Genomic DNA, 26,144 nt, shown 5'->3' on the forward strand with positions numbered 1-26,144 from the left:
AGAATTAGGGGGATTGGTGATCCTCTTCCCATCTTTACTTCTGAGAGCCACTGCCACTCCAAGATGCTCTTTTTATACCCAGTCATGTTAATGACCTATTGCCATTTGACCTCATCTCATCTCATCTCATTATCTCTAGCCGCTTTATCCTGTCCTACAGGGTCGCAGGCAAGCTGGAGCCTATCCCAGCTGACTACGGGCGAAAGGCGGGGTACACCCTGGACAAGTCGCCAGGTCATCACAGGGCTGACACATAGACACAGACATCCATTCACACTCACATTCACACCTACGGTCAATTTAGAGTCACCAGTTAACCTAACCTGCATGTCTTTGGACTGTGGGGGAAACCGGAGCACCCGGAGGAAACCCACGCGGACACGGGGAGAACATGCAAACTCTGCACAGAAAGGCCCTCGCTGGCCCCGGGGCTCGAACCCGGACCTTCTTGCTGTGAGGCGACAGCGCTAACCACTACACCACCGTGCCGCCACCAATTGACCTAATGAGTTGCAATTTGGTCCTCCAGCTGTTCCTTTTTTGTACCTTTAACTTTTCCAGCCTCTTATTGCCCCTGTCCCAACTTTTTTGAGATTCGTTGCTGTCATGAAATTTCAAATGAGCCAATATTTGGCATGAAATTTCAAAATGTCTCACTTTCGACATTTGATATGTTGTCTATGTTCTATTGTGAATACAATATCAGTTTTTGAGATTTGTAAATTATTGCATTCCATTTTTATTTACAATTTGTACTTTGTCCCAATTTTTTTGGAATCGGGGTTGTAAAAACTCTGTTCGAAAACAAAACCCCAAAAATATGTAATAAAAGTATTTGATGGTAAGAGCATATCTTTTTTCATTTTTCAAGATTTGTTATTATAGCATTTTTCACAAATTACTACTGTGTTTCGCCGGTTTGTTTACATTCTTCATCTTTAAGCATTAAAATTACACATGTATGCAATTTGTTACGTGTCCACTAAGCGGAATTGATTTTGTTGGACGTTTTGTATAAAGTTTTTATTTATTGAATTTGTTGAATTTATTGAATTCAATCTCGTCATACATGGCTTATAGCCAACTTGGCGCTTTGCACCTTGTCGGCTATCAGCTCATGGGTCATTCTACAAAAACGTCCACTTTTGACATGTCACAATGTCTGAAAATAACTTTCTTCTTTAAGTCTTTAAAATTATACTACATTATTACTGTACTAATTGGCTATAAGAACATACCTAAGGTACACCTTAATGGCTTTTTGCCTTTTTTGTATAATTATTTCAAGATTTCATATACCATTTATTTGTCACTGGTGTTACCTGACCTCATTTGGAATAAAATCAACTTTTATTAAATATTATTTCTTAACTTCTTTTACACATACAATCACAGTAACTGTACAAAAATGATGAGGCAAATTATCAAGAGATTATTATTTTATTTATTTTCAAAATGTTTGTTACAACTGTGTTCGAACGATATTTCTTCAGTTTTGTAACCGTGTATTTACTTTAAAAATGAAAATGTAATTGAAAACAGTTAAGATGAAGTAATAATGAAATATTGTAAATGTGAACTGTTGAGTACAGGAAAATTAAACTGATTCAAAATCCCTACCATGACAAATTTGCCGTATTTTAACCTGATGTTCCCAAAAATGCACACGGTGACACCAGTGACATAAGGTGACACCAGTGACATTCATAAGATCAAACTATCTGGAGTTCTAAACAATAATGAGGCATTACATCCAAAATGTTTCATGGAACAATATAAACAGTAAAAAAGTAAGTATAAAACTTAAGTATAATATTATATGCAAAAGTTTACAAGTTTCAACTCCACTTGCAGTCTGTAAACGTGACACAAACGTTAATCAAACAAACTCATTGGCAAGACTTAAAATAACTGCACTTGGAAAGATGCATTTGGAAACTACTAAAAGTTCAAATAATGAACTTGTGTTAACTGATTATGTGTATAAATTAATATTATTACAGCAGCTGTTCCTTGATGAACTCCCAGAACTTTTTTTCAATTTGAACTGAGCACCGATTCAGTGCCAGGGGTTCTGGAATGAGGCACATGATCTGGCCATCCTCGTACCAGGTCACGTCATCTCTGGGGCTTGGCCAGTAGAACATATTAACTCCATTGGAGTGCATGCATTTCACTTGCACACTGCCTTCCTCTACCTGCAGAATGATGCCAGGGTAAGGGGTGTTATCATACTGGACAACACACCACTGACCACAGTGGTGAGGTCCAATGACAGTAGGCCTGAACTCGTTCCTCAGATGACTGATTGCTTCTTCCAAAGGTACAAGGGCAACTTCCTGCAGACAATAACATGAGCAACATGCTCTGTTCTGTCCATTGGTCCTAGATCTTTCCCTGCACCTTTGCTGGCGAATCCTCCATTCCTTACGCTGAACTCTCTTATTCCTTTCAGTTAGCTCACTGATTCGCTTCCTCTTTCCTGTATCAATGTCTCTGGCATAGCTCTCTTTCCTTTTTTGCAAGTATTCCTGTCTGCGTTGAGGGTCAGCATCCCTACGCTCTCTGTAACGCCTCTGCTTCTCAGCTGCACTCAGCTTAGCCATAGCTGTCCAAAGAGGGATTGACAGTGATACAAGATGTTATTATCTTGAAATCTAAATAATATTATATGCACATCAACTCAATAATGAATATGAATTTGAAAATGAACAAAGATTATCTGCACATAGGCATCATAGTCACTGGTGTTACCCATCAGGATTGTAACACCAGTGACGGTAACACCAGTGACAACTGTCATAAAAACTCTATTTTACAAGATGGCTGCCACAGGGAATCAAACCACATGTTGACATTCATGAATTACTCATTGAATTATATATAATTTAATCAAATTTTATTCTTCCATGTTCATCTCCGGGGCGGCACAGTGGTGTAGTGGTTAGTGCTGCCGCCTCACAGCAAGAAGGTCTGGGTTCGAGCCCCGTGGCCGGCGAGGGCCTTTCTGTGCAGAGTTTGCATGTTCTCCCCGTGTCCGCGTGGGTTTCCTCCTGGTGCTCCGGTTTCCCCCACAGTCCAAAGACATGCAGGTTAGGTTAACTGGTGACTCTAAATTGACCGTAGATGTGAGTGTGAATGGTTGTCTGTGTCTATGTGTCAGCCCTGTGATGACCTGGCGACTTGTCCAGGGTGTACCCCGCCTTTCGCCCGTAGTCAGCTGGGATAGGCTCCAGCTTGCCTGCGACCCTGTAGAACAGGATAAAGCGGCTAGAGTTAATGAGATGAGATGAGATGTTCATCTCCCAAAGATTAAAGTAGGTCATACCAGTGACTTGCTGTGAAGCTTCAACGGAAATCTTAGGGTTAATTATTAAAATTTATAAAAAATGAAAAATGGCATTGACCTTACCATGTGTCTGTCTTCATTGATCTTCAGAAAGGAAGTGAAAAGACTTCGTGTGATGTCTTCACCATGTCATTGTATGTCAAAATAATAGTCTTTTGTCATACAGTAACACCAGTGACGTGAATCCAGGGGATGTGCACATTTATGATGCATTTTATAACATTTTATAATATTTAATTGCAATATTGTGTTTTTTCATAATTTGTGTGATACATTAGACGTGTATGGACACATAACTGCAGTTGAGCTAATAAAGTATATGTTTTTCATTAAAAAATAAAGCCCTTAATTTCACAGCATGACAATGGGGACGGGCATTTTTGGGCATACTTGGGAAAACACTAAAATGATTAAAAAGAAATAATGACTCATTAGTGGTTCAAAAAGTTATAATTGTTCAAATATCATATTGTTTTGTCTTAAAATATAAACAAATCCCTAAATTTACATTTTTTTTTTTTAAAGCAACTGCCCTGTTAAGTCTAGGGACAGAAAAGTGGACGTTTCTGTAGAATGACCCTCATGTACGACTCGATTTCGTGGAATAATTGTTAAATATCTTTTTGGACTTGACTACAAAGTAGGGGTGCAGATTTGGGCGGAGTTCCTGTGCTGTACAACATCTGGCTAATGTTAGCAAACCTGGATATGTTCACTGATCATCCTAGTCAATGTTCTAGCATCCTACTTAGTTTGTGTAATTGGGTTTTATGTTGTTTGTACTTCTATTATACTATAACTATTAAAAAAATGTTACTTCTTACCTTTGTGTGTGGCATTGTGTGGGTGTCAAGACCAGGAGAGAATTCATAAACCATGTAAGCCAAATGGCATATAAAGTCAAACCCAGTGAAAGAACTTGTAAAGTCTATCGCAAACCCTTTATACCATGAATGCCTTTGCTCTCACAGGCTGATGGTGCTGTTTATAGTAAGTTCTATTTCAGTATACTGGCATTTTGTTTAGAATGTGTAACCATGGGGGTTCTTTATGCTCCCCTATGGTTTTAGCAGCCTACTGTTTAATTGCTTTAGATGCCTGCAGCCATGTTGTAACGCTTACTGATTATAATTGAAGTCAGTATTGGACACAGAAGTACACATTTTGCTTATTGTGGTGATTCTTTTTGTTTGTGAATAAAGAAGCATACAAAATAGAAACTCTAAACTAACAGTCTTTTCTCTTTCTTTAACAGTCTTGTAGTTACATTTATGGTTGGTATCCAATTTAGTTCTATGTCCTAATGTTTCCATTCTATTATTCTTCCTGTTGCTCAATTTCTCTCTCTCTCTCTCTCTCTCTCTCTCTCTCTCTCTGTGTAGCTCCATTCTCCCCTCCTGGCTCAGAAAACATGGTAAAGTTTGATCAATATGGAGATGGCATGGGCCGATACAATATCTTCAACTATCAGCGAATTCCAGGTAACGACCGGTTTGGCTACATCCATGTTGGTGAATGGGCAGAAACGCTGTCTCTTAATGAGTACCTGGTTGGCTGGCCACGTGGAACAGGTGTTCCCACCTCTCAATGCAGTGACCCATGTGCTCCAAATGAGATGAAGAAGATGCAAGCAGGCGAGTACTGTTGCTGGATCTGCACCCCTTGCGAGCCCTATGAATATCTGCCAGATGAATTCACTTGCGCACCCTGTGCTCTGGGCCAGTGGCCTCGGGCAGACCTGAGTGGTTGCTATGACTTGCCTGAGGACTACATCATGTGGGAGGATGCCTGGGCTATTGGGCCTGTGTCTATTGCTTGTGTGGGCTTTATTTGTACTTTACTGGTCTTCGCTGTTTTTATCCGCCATAACGAAACACCACTGGTCAAGGCCTCTGGCCGGGAGCTATGCTACATCCTCCTTCTCGGAGTCCTCATGTCCTACTCCATGACTTTTGTCTTCATCGCCAAGCCCTCACCAGCCGTGTGTGCTTTGCGGCGTCTTGGCCTTGGAACCTCATTTGCAGTCTGCTACTCGGCATTGCTGACGAAGACCAACCGCATCGCCCGCATCTTCAATGGTGTGAAAGATGGTGGTGTACAGCGGCCACGATTTATCAGCCCTAGCTCACAGGTCTTCATCTGCCTGGCACTCATCTCTGTCCAGCTTCTGCTTGTGTCCATGTGGCTGCTGCTGGAGGTGCCTGGTACTCGGCGCTTCACCCTGCCTGAGAAGCGTCAGACAGTCATTCTGAAATGCAATGTACGGGATTCCAGCATGCTATTGTCACTTAGCTACGATGTTGTTCTGGTGGTGCTCTGCACTGTCTACGCCTTCAAGACTCGGAAGTGCCCTGAGAACTTCAATGAGGCCAAGTTCATCGGCTTCACCATGTATACCACTTGTATCATCTGGCTTGCCTTCCTGCCCATCTTCTATGTCACGTCTAGTGACTACAGGGTATGTGCTAACTGTAGACTGAAAAGGGATGAACTGAATTGATTTAAATATTACTGAGTTGCAGTGAGTTTAAAAAAATGAAATGGAGCTATTGAAATTGTCAGAAAATTGGATTGCCAATTGCCCTGTGATGGACTGCCATACCATCTAGGGTGTATCCCATTCATGCTCAGAGTTCCTGGGATAGGCTCCACCACAACTAACAAGTTACTGTAGATGAATGAATGAATGAATGAACTGTACTTCCAAAGCATAGGTCAACAATGTCAATAAACAATAACATAACATCACAGGATGTCCAAAGGATGCATGGAAGGAATTAGCTGAATAAATGTAGAGAGATATATAAATCCCCAATAAACATAGCACAGAATCAGTCAGCACTTCATAACGAATATTAGTTGATTGCAAGCAATGAAGCTCATCAGCATTTCCCAGATAATTAGTCGTGTATCATATGGATTGCATACACAGTCAGAAGTCACGCTCTCTAACTCCGCATTGCTGTATAGACACATGACCTGCTGATGTGAGCAGGATGTTTCTCAGTCTGCTCAGACTGTTCTGTAGGTCTTTCAAGGCTGCAGTCAATGAAGTGGGGGAAAGAGCATTTCTGTAAGAGGGTCTAGTCCTCTGAGACACAGAGTTGTAACACAGAGTGCTGACGCCTGTAGAACCATTGTGAAACTGGAGAGGTATGACCAGGCTGAGAAAAAGACAAGACAGAGAGGAACAAGGCAAGTGAAGGAATACCAATTCCACTATCAAGAGCTGAGACAAAGGGCAAAGACACGTATAGTGTCTTGCTCTTGCTATTATGCCATGTGTTCAGTAGGGTACTCAAACTAAATATAAACTGAAACACATACCACACCTTTATTCCCTTCAATATGAAAGCATCCACACTCTTACAAAGGAGGTTTCTTCCTATAAAGATGATCTCAAGTAAAACCCTGTTAAAGAAAATATCTCGCAAATTGAGCTAAAAGTCAATATTTATGTCTGTCCTTTATTTAAAAAAAAGCTGCATGTTGAATTTGTTCTTAACAAAATAACCACTAAAGTGATGAAAATAGATGGGACTATTTTTTGTCAGGGAGGCCGCCATAAATCCATCGTGCATGATGTCATTTTCCACGAGTACAGCGGAGGTGTATAAGTGCATGCTATACTAGACTATAGTATAATAATATAGTCTAGTGTGACTTCTCGGTCAATTTGTTTGCATTTCTCTACAAAAATTATGGCAATGCAGTATTATAAAAGGAATCAAAATAAAGTAGTGGCTAGTTTATTGCCTGTTTATTTAAAAAAATATATTTACCTGCTTATCTTCCATCCGTTTGATGCATGACACGGTATGCTGTCGTGCTGTCGGTGTTTTGTGGTGAAACAAAGTCGGGATCACGTCTGGCTTTAGTTGTCGTTTCTGTCTCGTGTCTTGCTTCTTCCCACTGATTTTTTTCATCCAAGTCCTCCACAAAACAATCTTCTGTAAAATGTTCACTGCACAATTTGCTGCTTTTTCCGGGAGTAAAGTTTTCTTGCTTTGATTGATGAAGCCACTCGGCCAAACATCTTGGATGCAGGACGGAATGAGGAAGACGTGCGGAATCCTGCGTCACGCAGCACCACCACCGTTTCCGTCTCCTAATACATCCATGTATCTGACTAATCCAGTATGGCCACCTGAAGGAATGGCCCAACGGACTGATGTTACAACTTTAACATGTTTTTTAAGCTAAAGTCTGCTTAATTTTTTTCATCTAGAACATCTTGTATTAATGTATAATAATGACATTTCAAAACCCCGTAATTTCAAAATTTCCTGGTTAATCGCTTTACAAAGCTACAAACTCTTAATCATCCAAAGACCTGTTGAGGAACCCTGTTTTATTAGAGCGTGGAGAAACTCTGGGTTCCCATTAAAAGGTGGTTTCAAGTAGGACCCTGTTTTACCTTTATGTGGAAGCATCCACAATCTGAGAAAACAGATTTCCTTCGTACTCTTAGATAAAAGGATTCTTTACAACCTTAGAAAATAGGATTCTTCACCAGTTCTTTAGATGGTTAAGGGTTCTTAGATTTCTAAAAGGGGTCTACTTGGCATGATATTAGAAGGACAAAACCTCTCTGTTTTTTGAAAACAGGGTTACTCCAAACTCTTTGAATATAGGATTCCTCAGTGGTTCTTTGGAGATGGTAAAGGTTCTTAAATTTCACCTGTTTACAAAATACAGACAAGTCACGGAACATAGATTCACGGAAAATAAAAAAATATATAGTACAAAGCACGGATCGTTTATTCACGGATGCATGATATTTTCCGTGAAACATAAATAGTTCAAATTAAATCGTAAATTAATAAAGTAAACATACAAATGCAGGTAAAATATTTTTATAATGAACTTCGGCAGTCCAAACATTTAATTATTCCAGATTTATTTATTTATTTATTTATTTATTACTGAGTTTACAATTCTGGCATCACGGATGGAACCATTTCCTGCATTTTGTACGATTAAACATAAATCCATATTTTGGTATCCTACATGTGCAGTAAAGTTTTATTTCATAAGTAAATTACGTAGCTTTATCTCACTTGAATTCACAGAAAATAAAAAACATAATACAAAGCATGGAGCTTTTGTTCATGGATATGCGATATTTTACATGAAATACAAATAGTTGAAAGTAAATAGTAAATTAATAAAGTAAACATATGAATGCAGTCTTCAGGTGAAATAAGTAAACTTCATCCCCTTTTGGCAAAAATGGCATTTCAGAGTTGTGTTCTGTGTATATTATTTGATGTTCCACATCTCTTATCGAAAGACTCATCTGCTGATTAGTTAGTATTGGCTCGACTTTAGCTGGCGCTTCTACTGCTATAATGTGGCTACCATCGGCAGATGATATCAACATGGAGATAATCTTTATAGCGTCCGTGTCATTATTCCGTAGACTCATAGCAACATTCGTAAAATTAACCATCCCTAATACATCATCCGTATGAAATCCGTAACCAATCTGTAATATACTGAAACATCCATGACCAATCTGTAAATTGCTAACATCTGTGATGCATCCATGTTAAAATCTGTAACCACTCTGTATTTTGTATCCTTTTTTATATTTCCATGAATCCGTAGTCCGTGACTTGTCCGTACTTTGTCAACCACCTTAAATTTCTAACATGGTTCTACTTGAGACCATATTTCAAGGGGAAACCTTCTACACTCCTAGAAAACCGGGTACCTCTACATACCAAGGTTCCTTCACAATCATAGAAAATAGGGTTCCTTAAGGGTCATTTGAATGATAAGGGGTTCTTAGCTTGCTAATAGGGTTTTCTTTGAGGTCATCATTGAAGGGGAAATCCTTTGTTGCATTTCAGTGTCCTCATTTCTTATCTATTCTTCATCAGTCATGCCTGTAATCCAGGAAAGATTGGCAGGGAGGCAGTAGAAGGGAAAATCTAAACCTTCAGGGAAGAAAATTACTGGAAGATGTCCAAATAACATCTAATCAAACACTATTTATGCAGCCACAGTGCTAACTACCATTGTAATTATCCCCCATGTTCACTCAATCACTCTCACTGTTCAGTTCAGCTCCCCCTATTCCACTTCAAGCTAACAGCATTTGATTATCAGCATGATTGTACCTGTGAAGGTGTTGGAAGTATTTAGTGAACGGTCACTGTCTCTCCACAGGTTCAGACCACCACAATGTGTATATCGGTGAGTCTCAGTGGTTTTGTGGTACTGGGCTGCATGTTTGCTCCTAAAGTCCACATCATCATGTTCCAACCACAGAAGAACGTTACCAGTCACCGGCTCAACCTGAACCGCTTCAGTGTCAGTGGTCCACCTGCTACCTACGCGTCACACGGTGAGGAGCCATCAAAGACTTCTGTTGCAGTAAGAGAACACAGTCTGTCACAGTTTGCCTAAAGAAATATCCCAGATCATCATTTTTCACATTTGATTTTTTTTTTCTGATTACATTGCACATTGTATATGAACCAATATAATACAAGAGCTATTTCAGCAAGTTTACTTCCTCAGGAGGTTGTACAAATTGCAAATGAGTGGTTTAATGGACTCCTCAAACATCACCTTAATTTTTCATCTGGGTAGCTTGAAAACTGATTAGTTTCCTTGCCAGGTGTCAGCCAAATAGTTTCAAATGAGAATGCAAGATCTGAAATTTTGCCTTGGCCAACTGAAACTATAATATGAACACAGTATTACAGTTTAATGCAAAAGTTTATGAATACATGTGTATCACAAAATAAATAGTCTCAGGTTTTTAAAAAAAAATTTATTTCCCTTTCTTAATGTGATGTCCAACATAGTTCTGGCCCTTTTCTTAATCATATTGTTAATCATTACAATGCCACGACACTGTAATCACAGCCATGTATAATCTTTTCTGACCCATAAATGTACTTAACTTTAATACTTATTGAGTGCAAAATTCATACAAATATGATCTAATGCGCTGTATATGTTAACACTAAACGCATTATATTGTAACAAAAACCTAGGGTTACACACATATATACAGTGCTGAGCGTAAATGAGTCCACCCCCTTTGAAAAGTAACATTTTGAACAATATCTCAATAAACACACAATTTCCAAAATGTTGACAAGACAAAGTTTTATATAACATCTGTTTAACTTATAACGGGAAAGTACAGTTAATAATATAACTTAGATTACACATTTTTCAGTTTTACTCAAATTAGGGTGGTGCAAAAATGAGTACACCCCACAACAAAAACTACTACATCTAGTGCTTTGTATGGCCTCCATGATTTTTAATGACAGCACCAAGTCTTCTAGGCATGGAATGAACAAGTTGGCGACATTTTGCAATATCAATCTTTTTCCATTCTTCAACAATGACCTCTTTTAGTGACTGGATGCTGGATGGAGAGTGATGCTCAACTTGTCTCTTCAGAATTCCCCATAGGTGTTCGACTGGGTTCAGATCAGGAGACGTACTTGGCCACTGAATCACTTTCACCCTGTTCTTCTTCAGAAATCCGACAGTGGCCTTAGATGTGTGTTTAGTCATGTTGGAAAAGTGCACGACGACCAAGGGCATGGAGTGATGGTAGCATCTTCTCTTTCAGTATAGAGTAATACATCTGTGAATTCATGATGCCATCAATGAAATGCAGCTCCCCGACACCAGCAGCACTCATGCAGCCCCGCATAAGGACACTGCCACCACCATGTTTCACTGTAGGCACCATGCATTTTTCTTTCCATTCCTCACCTTTGTGACGCCATACAGTTTTGAAGCCATCAGTTCCAAAAACATTTATCTTGGTCTCATCACTCCAGAGTATAGAGTCCCAGTAGTCTTCATCTTTGTCAGCATGGGCCCTGGCAAACTCTAAGCAGGCTTTTTTGTGCCTGGGGTTTAGGAGAGGCTTCTTTCGTGGACGGCATCCATGCATGCCATTCCTCTGCAGTGTACGCCGGATTGTGTCACGGGAAATAGTCACCCCAGTTTGGCTTTCTACTTCTTTAGATAACTGCAGTGAACTTGCATGCCGATTTTCTTCAACCCTTCTCATCAGACGACGCTCCTGTCGAGGTGTTAACTTCCGTGGACGACCTGGACGTCTCTGTGAGATGGTTGCAATTCCATCTTTCTTAAATTTTTGTACCACTTTTGCTACAGTATTCTGACTGATAAGCTTTGCTGATCTTCTTGTAGCCTTCACCTTTGTGGTGTAAAGAAATAATTTTCTTTGGGGAATTCTGAAGAGACAAGTTGAGCATCACTCTCCATCCAGCATCCAGTCACTAAAAGAGGTCATTGTTGAAGAATGGAAAAAGATTGATGTTGCAAAATGTTGCCAACTTGTTCATTCCATGCCTAGAAGACTTGGTGCTGTCATTAAAAATCATGGAGGCCATACAAAGTACTAGATGTAGTAGTTTTTGTTGTGGGGTGTACTCATTTTTGCACCACCCTAATTTGAGTAAAATTGAAAAATGTGTAATCTAAGTTATATTATTAACCTTACTTTCCCGTTATAAGTTAAACAGATGTTATATTAAACTTTGTCTTGTCAACATTTTGGAAATTGTTTGTGTTCATTGAGATATTGTTCAAAATGTTACTTTTCAAAGGGGGTGTACTCATTTATGCTCAGCACTGTATAGATATACACACATACTTAAAGCAGATATATATATATATAACCTGGCTGGGTTACCTGCTAGTTCTATATAATGTATAGACAATCCTAAAATAATTATTTAAAGGTAATAACAAACAATAATGCCATAAATCGTAAGCTAACCTAAATAAATGTGTCTTCAAAGCAGATTTAAAATGATAAACTAAACTATGATAAACTAATATGAGCTCTAAGCTGGCTGGGTAATGAATTCCACGAAACTGGCGCAGCCGCAGCAAAAGCCCTATCTCCTATAGTCTTCTTCGTCCTTAGCGCAGGAGGTGCGAGTAACTGTTTGTTATTTGAGCGTAGTTCAGATCTTGGTGCTACTTTAAGGCACCTGTTAGTCTGGAAACTATACTGCCACAATCTCATAACATCCATGACATCTGGCAACTCAACTCAAAGGAACTGAGGCAGCCTTAATGACAGATGCCTGTTGTAATAAACGTTCTAAAACCATAAACATTTATATACAGTAGGTTCGTTAGGAAGGCATAGAATATGTAAGTGTTGTGAATGCCTCTCTAAAGTGTTCCCCAATTCACAAGCAACACTTCATCTTGGATTATTTGTAGTGAGAATTGTGAGATTCATTTCAAGAAACAATAACAGGTATGACAAAAGGCTGAACAGATTCTGCTTCCGCTGGTGAAATAAGCAGCTTGCTGTGATTGTTAATTATTGGTTTCTCTACGTGAGGCATAATTTGTGTATCAGTATTGTCACCTGATGAAGACGTTTATATCCTGGAGCTGAGAACAGTAATTCCCGCTGCTGCACATGAACAGGCCCAAGCAGAGCCTAGTGCCTTGGTTCTTGGCTCTAATGTTTAATTCATAGGCAAAAAAGACAAATCATGTAAACAGTTTCATCTTTATTTATACTTTATTTCTCATAAATAATGTGACAAACTAAGAAAAGGAGAGACTATTTATTCTGGAGGAGTGAGAGAAGGTGAGATGGATGAGCAGTGGAGGAAAAGTTAAAGTCTTTTTTTTTTTGCTTTTTAATCTGCAGTTAGCTAATCTAATATTGTTTTATTTGTTCTTATTTGATCTACCTGTGAGTGGCACAGGGGTGCAGTGGTTAGCACTGTTGCCTCAAGAAGGTTCTGGGTTCGAACCTGCTGGTTAATGGGGGGCTTTTGTGTGTGGAGTTTACATGTTCTCCATGTGCCTGTGTGGGTTTCCTCCAGGTGCTCTGGTTTTCTCTCACAGTCCAAAGACAAAGATTAGGTTAAAGTGCATATCACGGGTAAATTCGGGAGCAAGATCAATGCAATTCTCCTATTTTATATTAAACTTTGGTCAAATATCTGTAACATTCTGCATTCTATGCAATTTTTTTTACCTTGCGCAATACCAGAAAAATTCAGTTGAAATCAAGCCATTTGAGGCGAATTGGTCCGCCTCTGAAAAACCTTTGTATTTGAATTTCCTGGGAAACATTGATTTTCGTGACGTCATCTGCGGGACGCCTCCCTCTGAATCCTACATCAGCGCTGGTTTGTTTATGAGAAAATGACCTGGTGGTTTTCTGCAAATTTCTTCAACGTTATCGCGTAATTATTAAAATGGTTAACAGATGTATCGTAGGAGGGTGTAGCAACACCAATCTTGATGGGATTAGTACTCATCGTTTTCCAAAAGACCAGACAATGAGAGAGAAATGGGAGCGCTTGGGCTACACAGGCTGTGCACTGAAACCCTGCAAAGCTCGCGCAGCCTGTTGGCGCTTCCGCAGGTGACGTCACGATTCTGGCTCCAGACTCCCTTGGGATTTTTCCAGATGCGTTTTGTTATTTTATTTTTTTCTGCTGTAGACAGATGGCCTTGTGCAAAATTACCCTTCTGGATGAGTGTGTAAAGGGACATTCTTAAATATAAAAAAAAAAATGAAATTGGTCCAGAATACCCGGTATGCCCTTTAACTGGCTACTCTAAATTGCCCATAGATGTGAATCTCATCTCATCTCATTATCTGTAGCTGCTTTATCCTGTTCCACAGGGTCGCAGGCAAGCTGGAGCCTATCCCCACTGACTACGGGCGAGAGGCGGGGTACACCCTGGACAAGTCACCAGGTCATCACAGGGCTGGCACATAGACACAGACAACCATTCACATTCACACCTACGGTCAATTTAGAGTCGCCAGTGAACCTAACCTGCATGTCTTTGGACTGTGGGGGAAACCAGAGCACCCAGAGGAAACCCACGCGGACAACATGCAAACTCCGCACAGAAAGGCCCTCGCCGGCCACGGGGCTCGAACCTGGACCTTCTTGCTGTGAGGTGACAGCACTAACCACTACACCACCGTGCCGCCCCATAGGTGTGAATGTGAGTGTTAATTGTTGTTCATCTCCTTGTTAGCCCTGTGATAGACTGGCAACCTGCCCAGGGTGTACCCCACCTCTCACTCAAAGTTAGCTTGGATTGGTTCTAGCGTCCCCCATGACCCAGAGAGATAGGCAGTGTGGATGGATGGATGATCTATCTATCTGTTTCTCTGTCCATTTGATTCTGTTTTTCTCTGACTATCATTATCACCGTCTCTCTCTCTCTCTCTCTCTCTCTCTCTCTCTCTCTCACTCTCTCTGCAGCATCTGTGAGTGGTCACTGTGTCCCAATGGTGTGTAATGGCAGAGAAATCGTCGACTCCACCACTTCTTCTCTGTGACCCCTCGTCAACGTATTGCTCTTTAGCGACTGTTAGCCAATCAGCACACATTGTGCTCCATCCAAGAACTCCTCCTGTCCACAGTGTGTAGAAAGTGTGTATTACTATTACTATGATGATTAAATTATTTTCTAGGGCTTGTACATATTAACTGAAATTGTTGTAGAGAAACAGAGGAGCAAAACAAAAACCTGTAAAACATTTCTAGGGTGATTTTGGAGACCTTTTGTTTTCTTGGGGTTTTTTTGATAGCTTTATTATTTTTGTTGTAAAAACAAGGATAAAATGTTTCACCATTGAACTATGATGAAGTTATTACTGAAGGGAAAGTGTTGAGTGGCTATGCCTGCAATACTAGACAAACTTGGTCATTTTCTTTTGTAGGCCTCACTGTAACAATCTATTCTGTATGTATTTCTATGTTGTATATTTTGTAAATAATCTTACTGATGGTTTTAACCACACAAGTGGATAGTATTATAGGAGTAAAGTTGATGTTGGGAGTGTAACGAATGACTGACCAGAGGATGGAAGTCTCACAGTCTTTTTAGTAAACTTTCACATCATCTGCTAGTGCTTTTCATAAACTGCTTCTCACAAAGCATGCACAAAGTGCTTCTGATTGTTAAACCATTTCTGCAATGCATAAAGTGCTTGGTGAGACAGGACTGAGTGTAAACGGTGACCCAGTGTTTAATGGCTATTTGTGCCTTATCATGTGTTAAGTAGTTTGATACAAAAGCTTCCTCTAGACCTTTAGGGGTTGCTGAGGCACTTTTTTACATGTAATTTTTTTTTTTTTAAAAAACATCTGAGTGTTTTATACATTTCTACATTTTGAAGGAAGGGGATACATTTTATGTGAACGGTTAAAATGTGCAATTATATCATTGGATTTGAGTTCGTGTTTAATCTTACTTGGGCATGCAGTCACCTCGAGTGATGATTTACTCAAATGTCAAGTCAAAGTACATTTTAAGTTTTACAGTTTTAAAAGTGGAATGTAATGACTTGGAGCAAACAGACGCAACACTGATGTAGAAATGATGTGTTCAGGATTTACTGCTGTGACAAAAAGCACAAATAATGTAATGGTAGGGAATGTTAAAGTAAAAGAATCTATTTGCATCCAGGTACATATAACTATTTGCACCCTTAAAGGACAAAAAAGTGTGTATACGTAACAAATTGGGATGTAACTGAATCAAATCGAGACTACAGGTGTGCATTGGAGATGACATTCATTTGTTAATCATTAGTAACTGCCTGGTCAGGGTTACCATGGTTTAAATTAGGCAACTACTTTGTGAATAAATGTCATATATATACACACACACACACACACACACCAAAACATTAAAACCACTGACAGGTGTGAAGTGAATAACATTGATTATCTCATTACATATACTTGTTAAGGTCAAGGGGTTGGGATATATTAGGCAGCAAGAGAACAGTCAGTTCTTGAAATTGATGTGTTGGAAGCAGGAAAAATGGGCAAGTGTAAGGATTTGAGTGACTTTGACAAGGGCCAAATTGTGATGGCGAGATGACTGGGTCTGAACATCTCCAAAATGGTGCATCTTGTGGTGTGTTCCCGGTATGCAGTGGTTAGTGCCGACCAAAAGTGGTCCAAGGAAGGATAACCAGTGAACCGGAGACAGGGTCATGGGTGTCGAAAGCTCATTGATTCACATGGGGAACGAAAGCTAGCCCATATGGTCCAATCCCATAGAAGAGCTACTGTAGCACAAACTGCTGAAAAAGTTAATGCTGGCTAAAACAGAAAGGTGTCCATATCAACTTTTTCAGCAGTTTGTGCTACAGTAGCTCTTCTGTGGGATTGGACCATATGGGCTAGCTTTTGTTCCCCAGTGCAAATCAGTGAGCCTTCAACACCCATGACCCTGTCACCAGTTCACTGGTTGTCCTTCCTTGGACCACTTTTGGTCGGCACTAACCACTGCATACTGGGAACACGCCACAAGATGCGCCATTTTGGAGATGCTCAGACCCAGTCATCTCGCCATCACAATTTGGCCCTTGTGAAAGTCACTCAAATCCTTACACTTGCCCATTTTTCCTGCTTCCAACACATCAACTTTGAGAACTGTCTGTTCTCTTGCTGCCTAATATATCCTACTCCTTGAGAGGTGCCACTGTAATGAGATTATCAATGTTATTCACTTTACCCATCACTGGTCATAATGAGATGGCTGATCTGTGTGTGTGTGTGTGTGTGTGTGTGTGTGTGTGTGTGTGTGTGTGTAATCATGTCATTTAAACCTAAGAAACCTAGCTGACGTTAGTCTTATTATTGGGTAAACTTGAGCCTAACTTTGCTAGCAAGTGTTAGCCCTTACACTCCCAGACTGGTGGCTATATGGTGAACTAATGCATGTGTGTAAACTGGCCAAAAGCAATGGTGTAAATAGTATACGTTTGTATTTTCACCTGGCTACAAATAGTTTCTGGTGAAAATAAATGCAGTATTTATGGGGGGGTGGCAAAGGTTATTTGCCAGATCAACAATATGGACTTGTCTTCCAGTAAGATAATAAATACATGCACACAAATGTACTTTTCAGAGAATACTCAACAAGTCTTGTCTTAGCTGCATATATTATAGAAGAACACACGTGAATGAATTCACCTTACAAGCTCTGTCGTCCATTTTACTGTTACTCTGTATTGTAAAATCTTCTCTAGATGCCAGTGAGAACTGGGAAGTGTCGACAAAGCAAGAGAGACATGTAAAGCAAAAATAGAATGTTGGTGCTTGAAATGAAAATACAGTGGACTGTGTGTGTAAGGAAAAAGTACAGGATTATAGAAAGCGGCTTTTTTTTTTTCAGTGCTCACAAGCCTCAGCAGTCTGAGGCCTATCTACAGTGAGGTTTGCACCTCACGTTCCCAAAATCCACAACTCCCTGATTCCTCCTGCATGTCACGTTGCTAGCAAAGTCGACATATTCTACATCAAAATGAGCAGGAACTTTCATTTATGGCTGATTTCAAAGGTTTATCACAAATAATGCTTTTCTTATTGTGACTTGGATTTGGATCTGATTTGTGCCGGGTGTGGATTTGATACAACACTCTTGCAGAGGGATGTTTATCTTCCTCTGGCTATCTGTATGCTACCAGTTTATATCCAGTGTGAGGTATTATTAAAGAAACCTGTGTTGAATTTTTGAACTCTGGTCAAACACAAAGCAATAGAACAGTACCCATGGTGCAGTGTGTGCAATAACAAGGATATGATGATATAATAAATAATAACCTACTGTTGTTGTATATCTGTTTTGTGTCCTTTTATTCACTGGTTGCACAATCACTTTTGCGTTCTATTTATTATTATATCCCTCATCAAAAAATTCCCATGCAGGGATTGGCCAAGGATGGCTCACGTGACATAAAATAGTTCCAGCGTTGATTTAGTAATCTATCTCCTGACGTCAAAAATTAAAAAAAAAAAAAAATGGATATGGTGTGAGTCAGTCATGGTATATCCTGGATATACCATGAACTGATGTCACAATTTCAAGCTATACTGCCAACTCGAGTCACACCTGTGGCTCTGCGAGCATTTCTCTGTGTGTAAATCTACGTATCATGATCATGCCAAGCAAGGCAGGCGAAAGCATAGTAAATTGCACATGCACAGATCGAAGGTTGCTCCGAAGTAAGCAACAAACATGGCTGCCTCCAGTGAGTTTATACCGAGATTCAATCTTAACACTTTTAATTTGGAATTTTTTGATGAGGGATATTTAACAGTTATTCCATGAAATCGAGTCGTACATGAGCTGATAGTCAACAAGGCGTGTAGCACCAACTTGGCTACAAGCCATGTACAATGGGATTGAGTGGAATAACTGTTTTATTATGTCCACATTCACTGGATTTTGAGAAACCGAGCATTTTTATTATTTTTTGCAAATAAAAACTTCATACAAAACGTCTGACAAAATCATGTCTGCTTAGAATGTAAACAAAGCAGCGAAATGACAGTAGCAATTTGTGAAAAATGCTATAATAATTCTTGAAAAATAAAAAAGATACATTCTTACCATTAAATACTTTCTTTCCATATTTTGTTGCTTTTTTTGTATTTTGGGGGCTTTGTTTTCAAGTAGAGTTTTTATTTCGTCCTCTGTTGGTTCAGCAACACGCGCCGCCATTTGGTTTTTCTCTACTCACGGTATATGAGCTGGTATCCTAGTAGTAGAGTGGCCAATCGGAGCGTGTGATTGCTCATATCCAGTGAATGTGGATAGAAAAAACCAAAACAAATATACAGTGGTGCTTGAAAGTTTGTGAACCCTTTAGAATTTTCTATATTTCTGCATAAATATGACCTAAAACATTATCAGATTTTCACACAAGTCCTAAAAGTAGATAAAGAGAACCCAGTTACACAAATGAGACAAAAATATTCTACATGGTCATTTATTTATTGAGAGAAATGATCCAATATCACATATCTGTGAGTGGCAAAAGTATGTGAACCTTTGCTTTCAGTATCTGGTGTGACCCCCTTGTGCAGCAATAACTGCAACTAAATGTTTCCAGTAACTGTTGATCAGTCCTGCACATCGGCTTGGAGGAATTTTAGCCCATTCCTCCGTACAGAACAGCTTCAACTCTGGGATGTTGGTGGGTTTCCTCACATGAACTGCTCGCTTCAGGTCCTTCCACAACATTTCCATTGGATTAAGGTCAGGACTTTGACTTGGCCATTCCGAAACATTAACTTTATTCTTCTTTAACCATTCTTTGGTAGAACGACTTGTGTGCTTAGGGTCGTTGTCTTGCTGCATGACCCACCTTCTCTTGAGATTCAGTTCATGGACAGATGTCCTGACATTTTCCTTTAGAATTCACTGGTATAATTCAGAATTCATTGTTTCATCAATGATGGCAAGCCGTCCTGGTCCAGATGCAGCAAAACAGGCCCAAACCATGATACTACCACCACCATGTTTCACAGATGGGATAAGGTTCTTATGCTGGAATGCAGTGTTTTTCTTTCTCCAAACATAACGCTTCCCATTTAAACCAAAAAGTTCTATTTTGGTCTCATCCGCCCACAAAACCTTTTTCCAATTGAGGTATTTCACCTGACGTCACAGGGTCACGTGACGCCCCGGTGTCCACCATTTTGAACGTCAAGCTACATACTAACGCTGCAGACAGAGAGGGAGAACCAGCTTGAAAAAAAATGTGTTACAGACACCTAGAATAGATTAATTTGTCAGTAAGCACTCTATAAATAACCATGGTGTTTGCTTGTTGTGCTGTGGGCTGCCACAACAGACAGGGACAGCGTGCAGGACGCTCCTTTTACCGGTTTCTAGTGATGGGAATTTCGGCTCTTTTTCGGGAGCCGGCTCTTTTGGCTCTTCTTACTATAAGGAGCCGGCTCTTTCGGCTCCCAAACGGCTCCTGAGATTTTATTTTTTATTTAATTGCTGCAATTAACTAGTTAATTAATTACATTATTATTTATATTTTATCAATAGGATGTTTTCCATTTTATTTTTTAGTTTTTGTAGCCATTGTAAGGCTTTGTAAAGTATAGCAGTGTAACAATGTTCTAGCTATAGAAATAAAACTTACCAATTAATAAATTATTTTCTCACAAACATAATGCAAAACTGTGTTATATTACCAATATAAAATACACAGCTGATTTTCCCCTCCTCAGGTGCCTCACAGACTCCTCTCCCCTGCGCTCCACAGCTTTAAGCATTACACCAATTTTCATATTTTCGCAGCTGTGAATGACATCAACCCCCCCAACCAAAAAAAGTAGGCGTACACCATGCTACTTTTTTTCCTTTGAATGGTAATAGACAACACAAAGACGCAATCGGACAGCAACTTTTTTTGTGAAAGTCTCTCTCTCTGAGGCACCTAAAGACAAAAATCTAATTCGGCTCCCCAACTCGGCTCCCACCGAAGAGCCGGCTCCCGTCGTTCACCTCAAAGAGCCGGCTCTTTGAACCGGATCATTCGCGACCGACACATCACTACCAGTTTCCTACTGACCCAGACAAGAGGGCCAAATGGATTGCAGCTGTAAAGAGAAAGGATTGGGAGCCAACAGAGTACTCCAAACTTTGCAGTGATCATTTCATTTCAGGTTAGTTTATCAGTTAACGCAATTTTGATAAAATATATAGCAAAAAGTAAATGGGTCAGTGTTTGTTAACCCATCTAAGCAGTGAAACAAGGCAGTGTTAATTTGTCTAGGGTTGCATGTAGCAGACATCAGACATAAAACGCAATAACAGAGGCTAGAAAGAAACGGGACACAGAAATAAATAAACAGGGGTCCATACCAAGGCTGGGTACAGTGTTTGTGATAAAAGACAGATCGAATTTAACACGAATCACAGCTTACTTTCTTGTTAAAATGTGCAAAGGTCTCCACCATCTCATACCGCCTTGCACTGAAGGACTTAAGCGTGCCGTCCAAAATGGCTGCGTCACGTGACTTGGTCACGTGGGTGAAATACCTCAATAGCCTTCTGGCTTGTCCACATGATCTTTAGCAAACTGCAAACGAGCAGCAATGTTCTTTTTGGAGAGCAGTGGCTTTCTCCTTGCAACCCTTCTATGCACACCATTGTTGTTCAGTGTTCTCCTGATGGTGGACTCATGAACATTAACATTAGCCAATGTGAGAGAGGCCTTCAGTTGCTTAGAAGTTACCCTGGGGTCCTTTGTGACCTCGCCGACTATTACACGCCTTGCTCTTGGAGTGATCTTTGTTGGTCGACCACTCCTGGGGAGGGTAACAATGGTCTTGAATGTCCTCCATTTGTACACAATCTGTCTGACTGTGGATTGGTGGAGTCCAAACTCTTTAGAGATGGTTTTGTAACCTTTTCCAGCCTGATGAGCATCAACAACGCTTTTTCTGAGGTCCTCAGAAATCTCCTTTGTTCATGCCATGATGCACTTCCACAAACATGTGTTGTGAAGATCAGACTGTGATAGATCCCTGTTCTTTAAATAAAACAGGGTGCCCACTCACACCTGATTGTCATCCCATTGATTGAAAACACCTGACTCTAATTTCACCTTCAAATTAACTGCTAATCCTAGAGGTTCACATACTTTTGCCACTCACAGATATGTAACATTGGATCATTTTCCTCAATAAATAAATGACCCAGTATAATAATATATTTGTCTCATTTGTTTAACTGGGTTCTCTTTATTTACTTTAAGGACTTGTGTGAAAATCTGATGATGCTTTAGGTCATATTTATGCAGAAATATAGAAAATTCTAAAGAGTTCACAAACTTTCAAGCACCACTGTACCATACACTGAGAGGCACCGGTAATTATGGATTCTCTTTGGTGACTGGTTGCGCCCCTCAAAAAATAGTACTATGCCAGTCACCTCAGAGAATCCATAATGTCAACAGGAGCCTCTCAGTGCATCATATATTTGATTACTACTCGACACATTCCGGTTCAACAGTGACAACAATCTACACCCACTGTCCACAAGAGGTTCCAAAGTTGAACATCACAGATGTTCGTTAGATTTGCAGGATGACTAAAGCTCTAACCAGCAAATTAGACAAGGATTTAACGTATACGTTGTGTCATGTATACACAACTGTGAAGGTAAGAAAACAATTATTAACAGAATGACTAACTAAAGCCTGGCGTACACAGGCGATTTTCCGTCACAAGCATATTGTGATTTTTGGACCCAAGTTTCCCCTCTGGCGGCACGGTGGTGTAGTGGTTAGTGCTGTCGCCTCACAGCAAGAAGGTCCTGGGTTCGAGCCCCGTGGCCGACGAGGGCCTTTCTGTGTGGAGTTTGCATGTTCTCCCCGTGTCCGTGTGGGTTTCCTCCGGGTGCTCCGGTTTCCCCCACAGTCCAAAGACATGCAGGTTAGGTTAACTGGTGACTCTAAATTGAGCGTAGGTGTGAATGTGAGTGTGAATGGTTGTCTGTGTCTATGTGTCAGCCCTGTGATGACCTGGCGACTTGTCCAGGGTGTACCCCGCCTTTCGCCCGTAGTCAGCTGGGATAGGCTCCAGCTTGCCTGCGACCCTGTAGAAGGATAAAGCGACTAGAGATAATGAGATGAAGTTTCCCCTCTCGGGTAGCTGCATGTGTGCATTATCTGCAACCAGTGGGCAATTTGGGGAGGGGGATGCAAGTCACATGGAAATCATGTGACTACTTCACGGGCAGGGATTAGCTTAACCTTTGGAGGTGATTGCTTTGTTATTGCAAAGCCATGCACACGCGGTGATATCTCTGCAACAAGTCAGCGACTGGTGATTTTTTTGTCGCAAAATATCAAGCATGTTTGATACTTGCAATCTATCGCAAGCAACAAAAAATCACCGTCGCAAATATCCGCACACAAAGCAATTTTTCGCTTGCATCAAAAAGTTGCATGACCAAGCGACGGAAAATCGCCCGTGTGCACCAGGCTTAACACTAGCTAACATCAAATGCTAGCATTTGTTATATACGTTTGCTCATATTAACTAACCTATCTGTAAACATTAGGTAATGCTATGTGCTTTATCTGGTATTAAGTCTCAATTACATTATAACGTTTTCTTAACCAGCGTTTGGTATTAGCCTGAGCTATTTTTGGCATTTTGAGTTGACAACTAATGTTAGTCTTGTTGTTAACCACTGTTATGCTACCTGATGTTACTTGCTATGCATAAAGTATCATGTATATCTAAGATGTGTTGGCGTGATTAGTACAGCTTTAATGCTAAACAGACTTGTATCTGTTATTTTATTCAGTGTCTAATAAAGACAGGCTGTCAAGGCAGGCCAGTGTGAGAGCCTTGTGCTACAGATCAATGAGTTTCAGTGGGGATCAGTTCAGTTGAGCATCAGCTAAGTTTATTCCTCAGGGCACACCAACTTCAATGTTTTCTTTGTTTCCCTGCTTTATCACACCTAATTTGATTTGTCAGATAATTTGATCAGGTTAATCAGGATAAGACGGGAATGTGTGTACATTATTATTTTTAGGTGATGCCGAACAAGGTGGGACACAGCAATGCTTGGAGTATTTCTTCTCCTGTTTTTGAAAATGTACCATCTTGAACATCATCTTGCATACACTCATGGTGAAATAGCTTAAAGTAGAACACTATCAAGAGCTCTCTATCTTGCTAGCTCTTAGTAAACAAATACAGTGCCTTGCAAAAGTATTCATCCCCCTTAGTGTTTGTCCTGTTTTGTTGCATTACAAGCTGGAATTAAAATGGATTTTCGGGGGGTTAGCACCATTTGATTTACACAACGTGCCTACAACTTTAAAAGTGCACGTTGTTCTTTTATTGTGACACAAACTATAATTAAGATGAAAAAACAGAAATCTGGAGTGTGCATAGATATTCCCCCCCAAATCAATACTTTATAGAGCCACCTTTTGCTGCGATTACAGCTGCAAGTCTCTTGGGGTATGTCTCTATTAGCTTAGCACATCTGGCCACTGGGATTTGTGCTCATTCCTCAAGGCAAAACTGCTCCAACTCCTTCAAGTTAGATGGGTTGCGTTGGTGTACGGTACAGCAATCTTCAAGTTATGCCACAGATTCTCAATTGGATTGAGGTCTGGGCTTTGACTAGGCCATTCCAAGACATTTAAATGTTTCCCTTTAAACCACTCCAGTGCAGCTTCAGCAGTATGTTTAGGGTCATTGTCCTGCTGGAACGTGAACCTTCGTCCCAGTCTCAAACCTCTGGCTGACTCAAACAGGTTTTCCTCCAGAATTGCCCTGTATTTAGTGCCATCCATCTTTCCTTCAGTTCTGATCAGCTTTCTTGTCCCTGCAGATGAAAAACATCCCCACAGCATGATACTGCCACCACCATGCTTCATTGTAAGGATGGTGTTCTCAGGGTGATGGGTTTGCACCACACATGGCATTTCCCATGATGGTCAAAAAGATCAATTTACATCTCATTTGACCAGAGACTCTTCTTCCATGTGTTTGGGGAGTCTGCCACATGCTGTTGGGCAAACTCCAAATGTGATTTTTTAAGCAATGACTTTTTTCTGGCCACTCTTCCATAAAGCCCCACTCTGTGGAGTGTACAGCTTAAAGTGGTCCTATGGACAGATACTCCCATCTCCACTCTGGATCTTTGCAGATCCTTCAGTGTTATCTTTGGTGTCTTTGTTGCATCTCTGTTGCATCATCTTTGGTGTCTTTGTTGCCCTCCTTGCCCGGTCTGTGAGTTTTGGTGGGCGGACTTCTCTTGTCAGGTTTGTAGTGGTGCCATATTCTTTCCATTTTGCTGTAATGGATTTAATGGTGCTCCCAGGGATATTCAAAGTTTGGGATATTTTTTATGACCCAACCCTGATCTATACTTCTCCACAACTTTGTCTCTGACCTGTTTGGAGGCTCCTTGGCTTTCATGTTGCTTCCTTAGTTGTGTTGCAGAGTCAGGGTCCTTCCAGAACAGGTTGATTTATACAGACATCATGTGACAGATCATGTGACACTTTGTACACAGGTGGCTCTTTATCAATAAATTATGTGACTTATGAAGTGAATTGGGGCGGCATGGTGGTGTAGTAGTTAGCGCTGTCGCCTCACAGCAAGAAGGTCCGGGTTCAAGCCCCGTGGCCAGCGAGGGCCTTTCTGTGTGGAGTTTGCATGTTCTCCCTGTGTCTGTGTGGGTTTCCTCCGGGTGCTCCGGTTTCCCCCACAGTCCAAAGACATGCAGGTTAGGTTAACTGGTGACTCTAAATTGACCATAGGTGTGAATGTGAGTGTGAATGGTTGTCTGTGTCTATGTGTCAGCGCTGTGATGACCTGGCGATTTGTCCAGGGTGTACCCCGCCTTTCGCCCGTAGTCAGCTGGGATAGGCTCCAGCTCGCCTGCGACCCTGTAGAACAGGATAAAGCAGCTAGAGATAATGAGATGAGATGAATGAGATGAAGTGAATTGGTTGGACCAGCTCTTATTTAGGGGTTTCATACGAAAGGGGGTGAATACTTATGCACATTCCAGATTTCTGTTTTTTCATCTTAATTATTGTTTGTGTCACAATAAAAAAAAGCAATGTGCACCTTTAAAGTGGTAGGTATGTTGTGTAAATCAAATGGTGCTAATCCTCCAAAAGTCCATTTTAATTCCAGCTTGTAATGCAACAAAACAGGACAAACACCAAGGGGGATGAATACTTTTGCAAGGCACTGTAGACCAGAACTGACTAGCAGCATGGTTTGGAGGCAGAAGTACATCACCAAGCCTAGTGCATGGAGTGCATTTGGTTACATGCTTATATACAGTATATATGGTGAAGGTGAGGAGCAAAAAATTAGTTGTGAAGGATATAGTGTATCCATACAATATCCATAAGCTCTCCATAAACTTATTTCTGCTTGACAACTCGTGTCTTGCAGTGACAAAAAGCCGCCAGCTC

General features: G+C 40.5%; 2 protein-coding genes across 9 annotated transcripts in view; one reads left to right on the forward strand and one right to left on the reverse strand.

The window, feature by feature from the left end:
• grm3 (glutamate receptor, metabotropic 3) overlaps positions 1-14,696 on the forward strand; it is an 81,397-nt gene extending 66,701 nt beyond the window's left edge. The window contains exons 3-5 of the mRNA XM_060923642.1: positions 4,732-5,807; positions 9,524-9,701; positions 14,620-14,696. Coding sequence (XP_060779625.1) covers positions 4,732-5,807; positions 9,524-9,701; positions 14,620-14,696 — 1,331 coding nt within the window. The remainder of the gene's footprint in view (positions 1-4,731; positions 5,808-9,523; positions 9,702-14,619) is intronic.
• elapor2a (endosome-lysosome associated apoptosis and autophagy regulator family member 2a) overlaps positions 1-26,144 on the reverse strand; it is a 150,955-nt gene that overhangs the window by 51,869 nt on the left and 72,942 nt on the right. Inside the window, exons 22-25 of one of the 8 annotated variants that reach the window (XR_009654885.1) lie at positions 12,744-12,839; positions 9,475-9,722; positions 7,132-7,496; positions 3,854-6,513 (exon numbers count right to left, since the gene is read on the reverse strand). The exons of 1 other annotated variant lie outside the window; for it this stretch is intronic. Coding sequence is in view for 2 of the 7 variants with exons in the window: in XM_060923639.1 (XP_060779622.1) it covers positions 14,729-14,770 (42 nt within the window). In the remaining 5 variants the exon portion in view is untranslated. Of the gene's footprint in view, positions 1-3,853; positions 6,514-7,131; positions 7,497-9,259; positions 9,292-9,474; positions 9,723-12,686; positions 12,840-14,489; positions 14,771-26,144 lie in introns of those variants that run through there. 6 more of the 8 variants (XR_009654882.1, XR_009654883.1, XR_009654886.1 and 3 more) reach the window with 6 other exon arrangements.

This window comes from Neoarius graeffei, chromosome 6 (assembly GCF_027579695.1).
Source record: "Neoarius graeffei isolate fNeoGra1 chromosome 6, fNeoGra1.pri, whole genome shotgun sequence".
NCBI classification, from domain to species: Eukaryota; Metazoa; Chordata; class Actinopteri; order Siluriformes; family Ariidae; genus Neoarius; species Neoarius graeffei.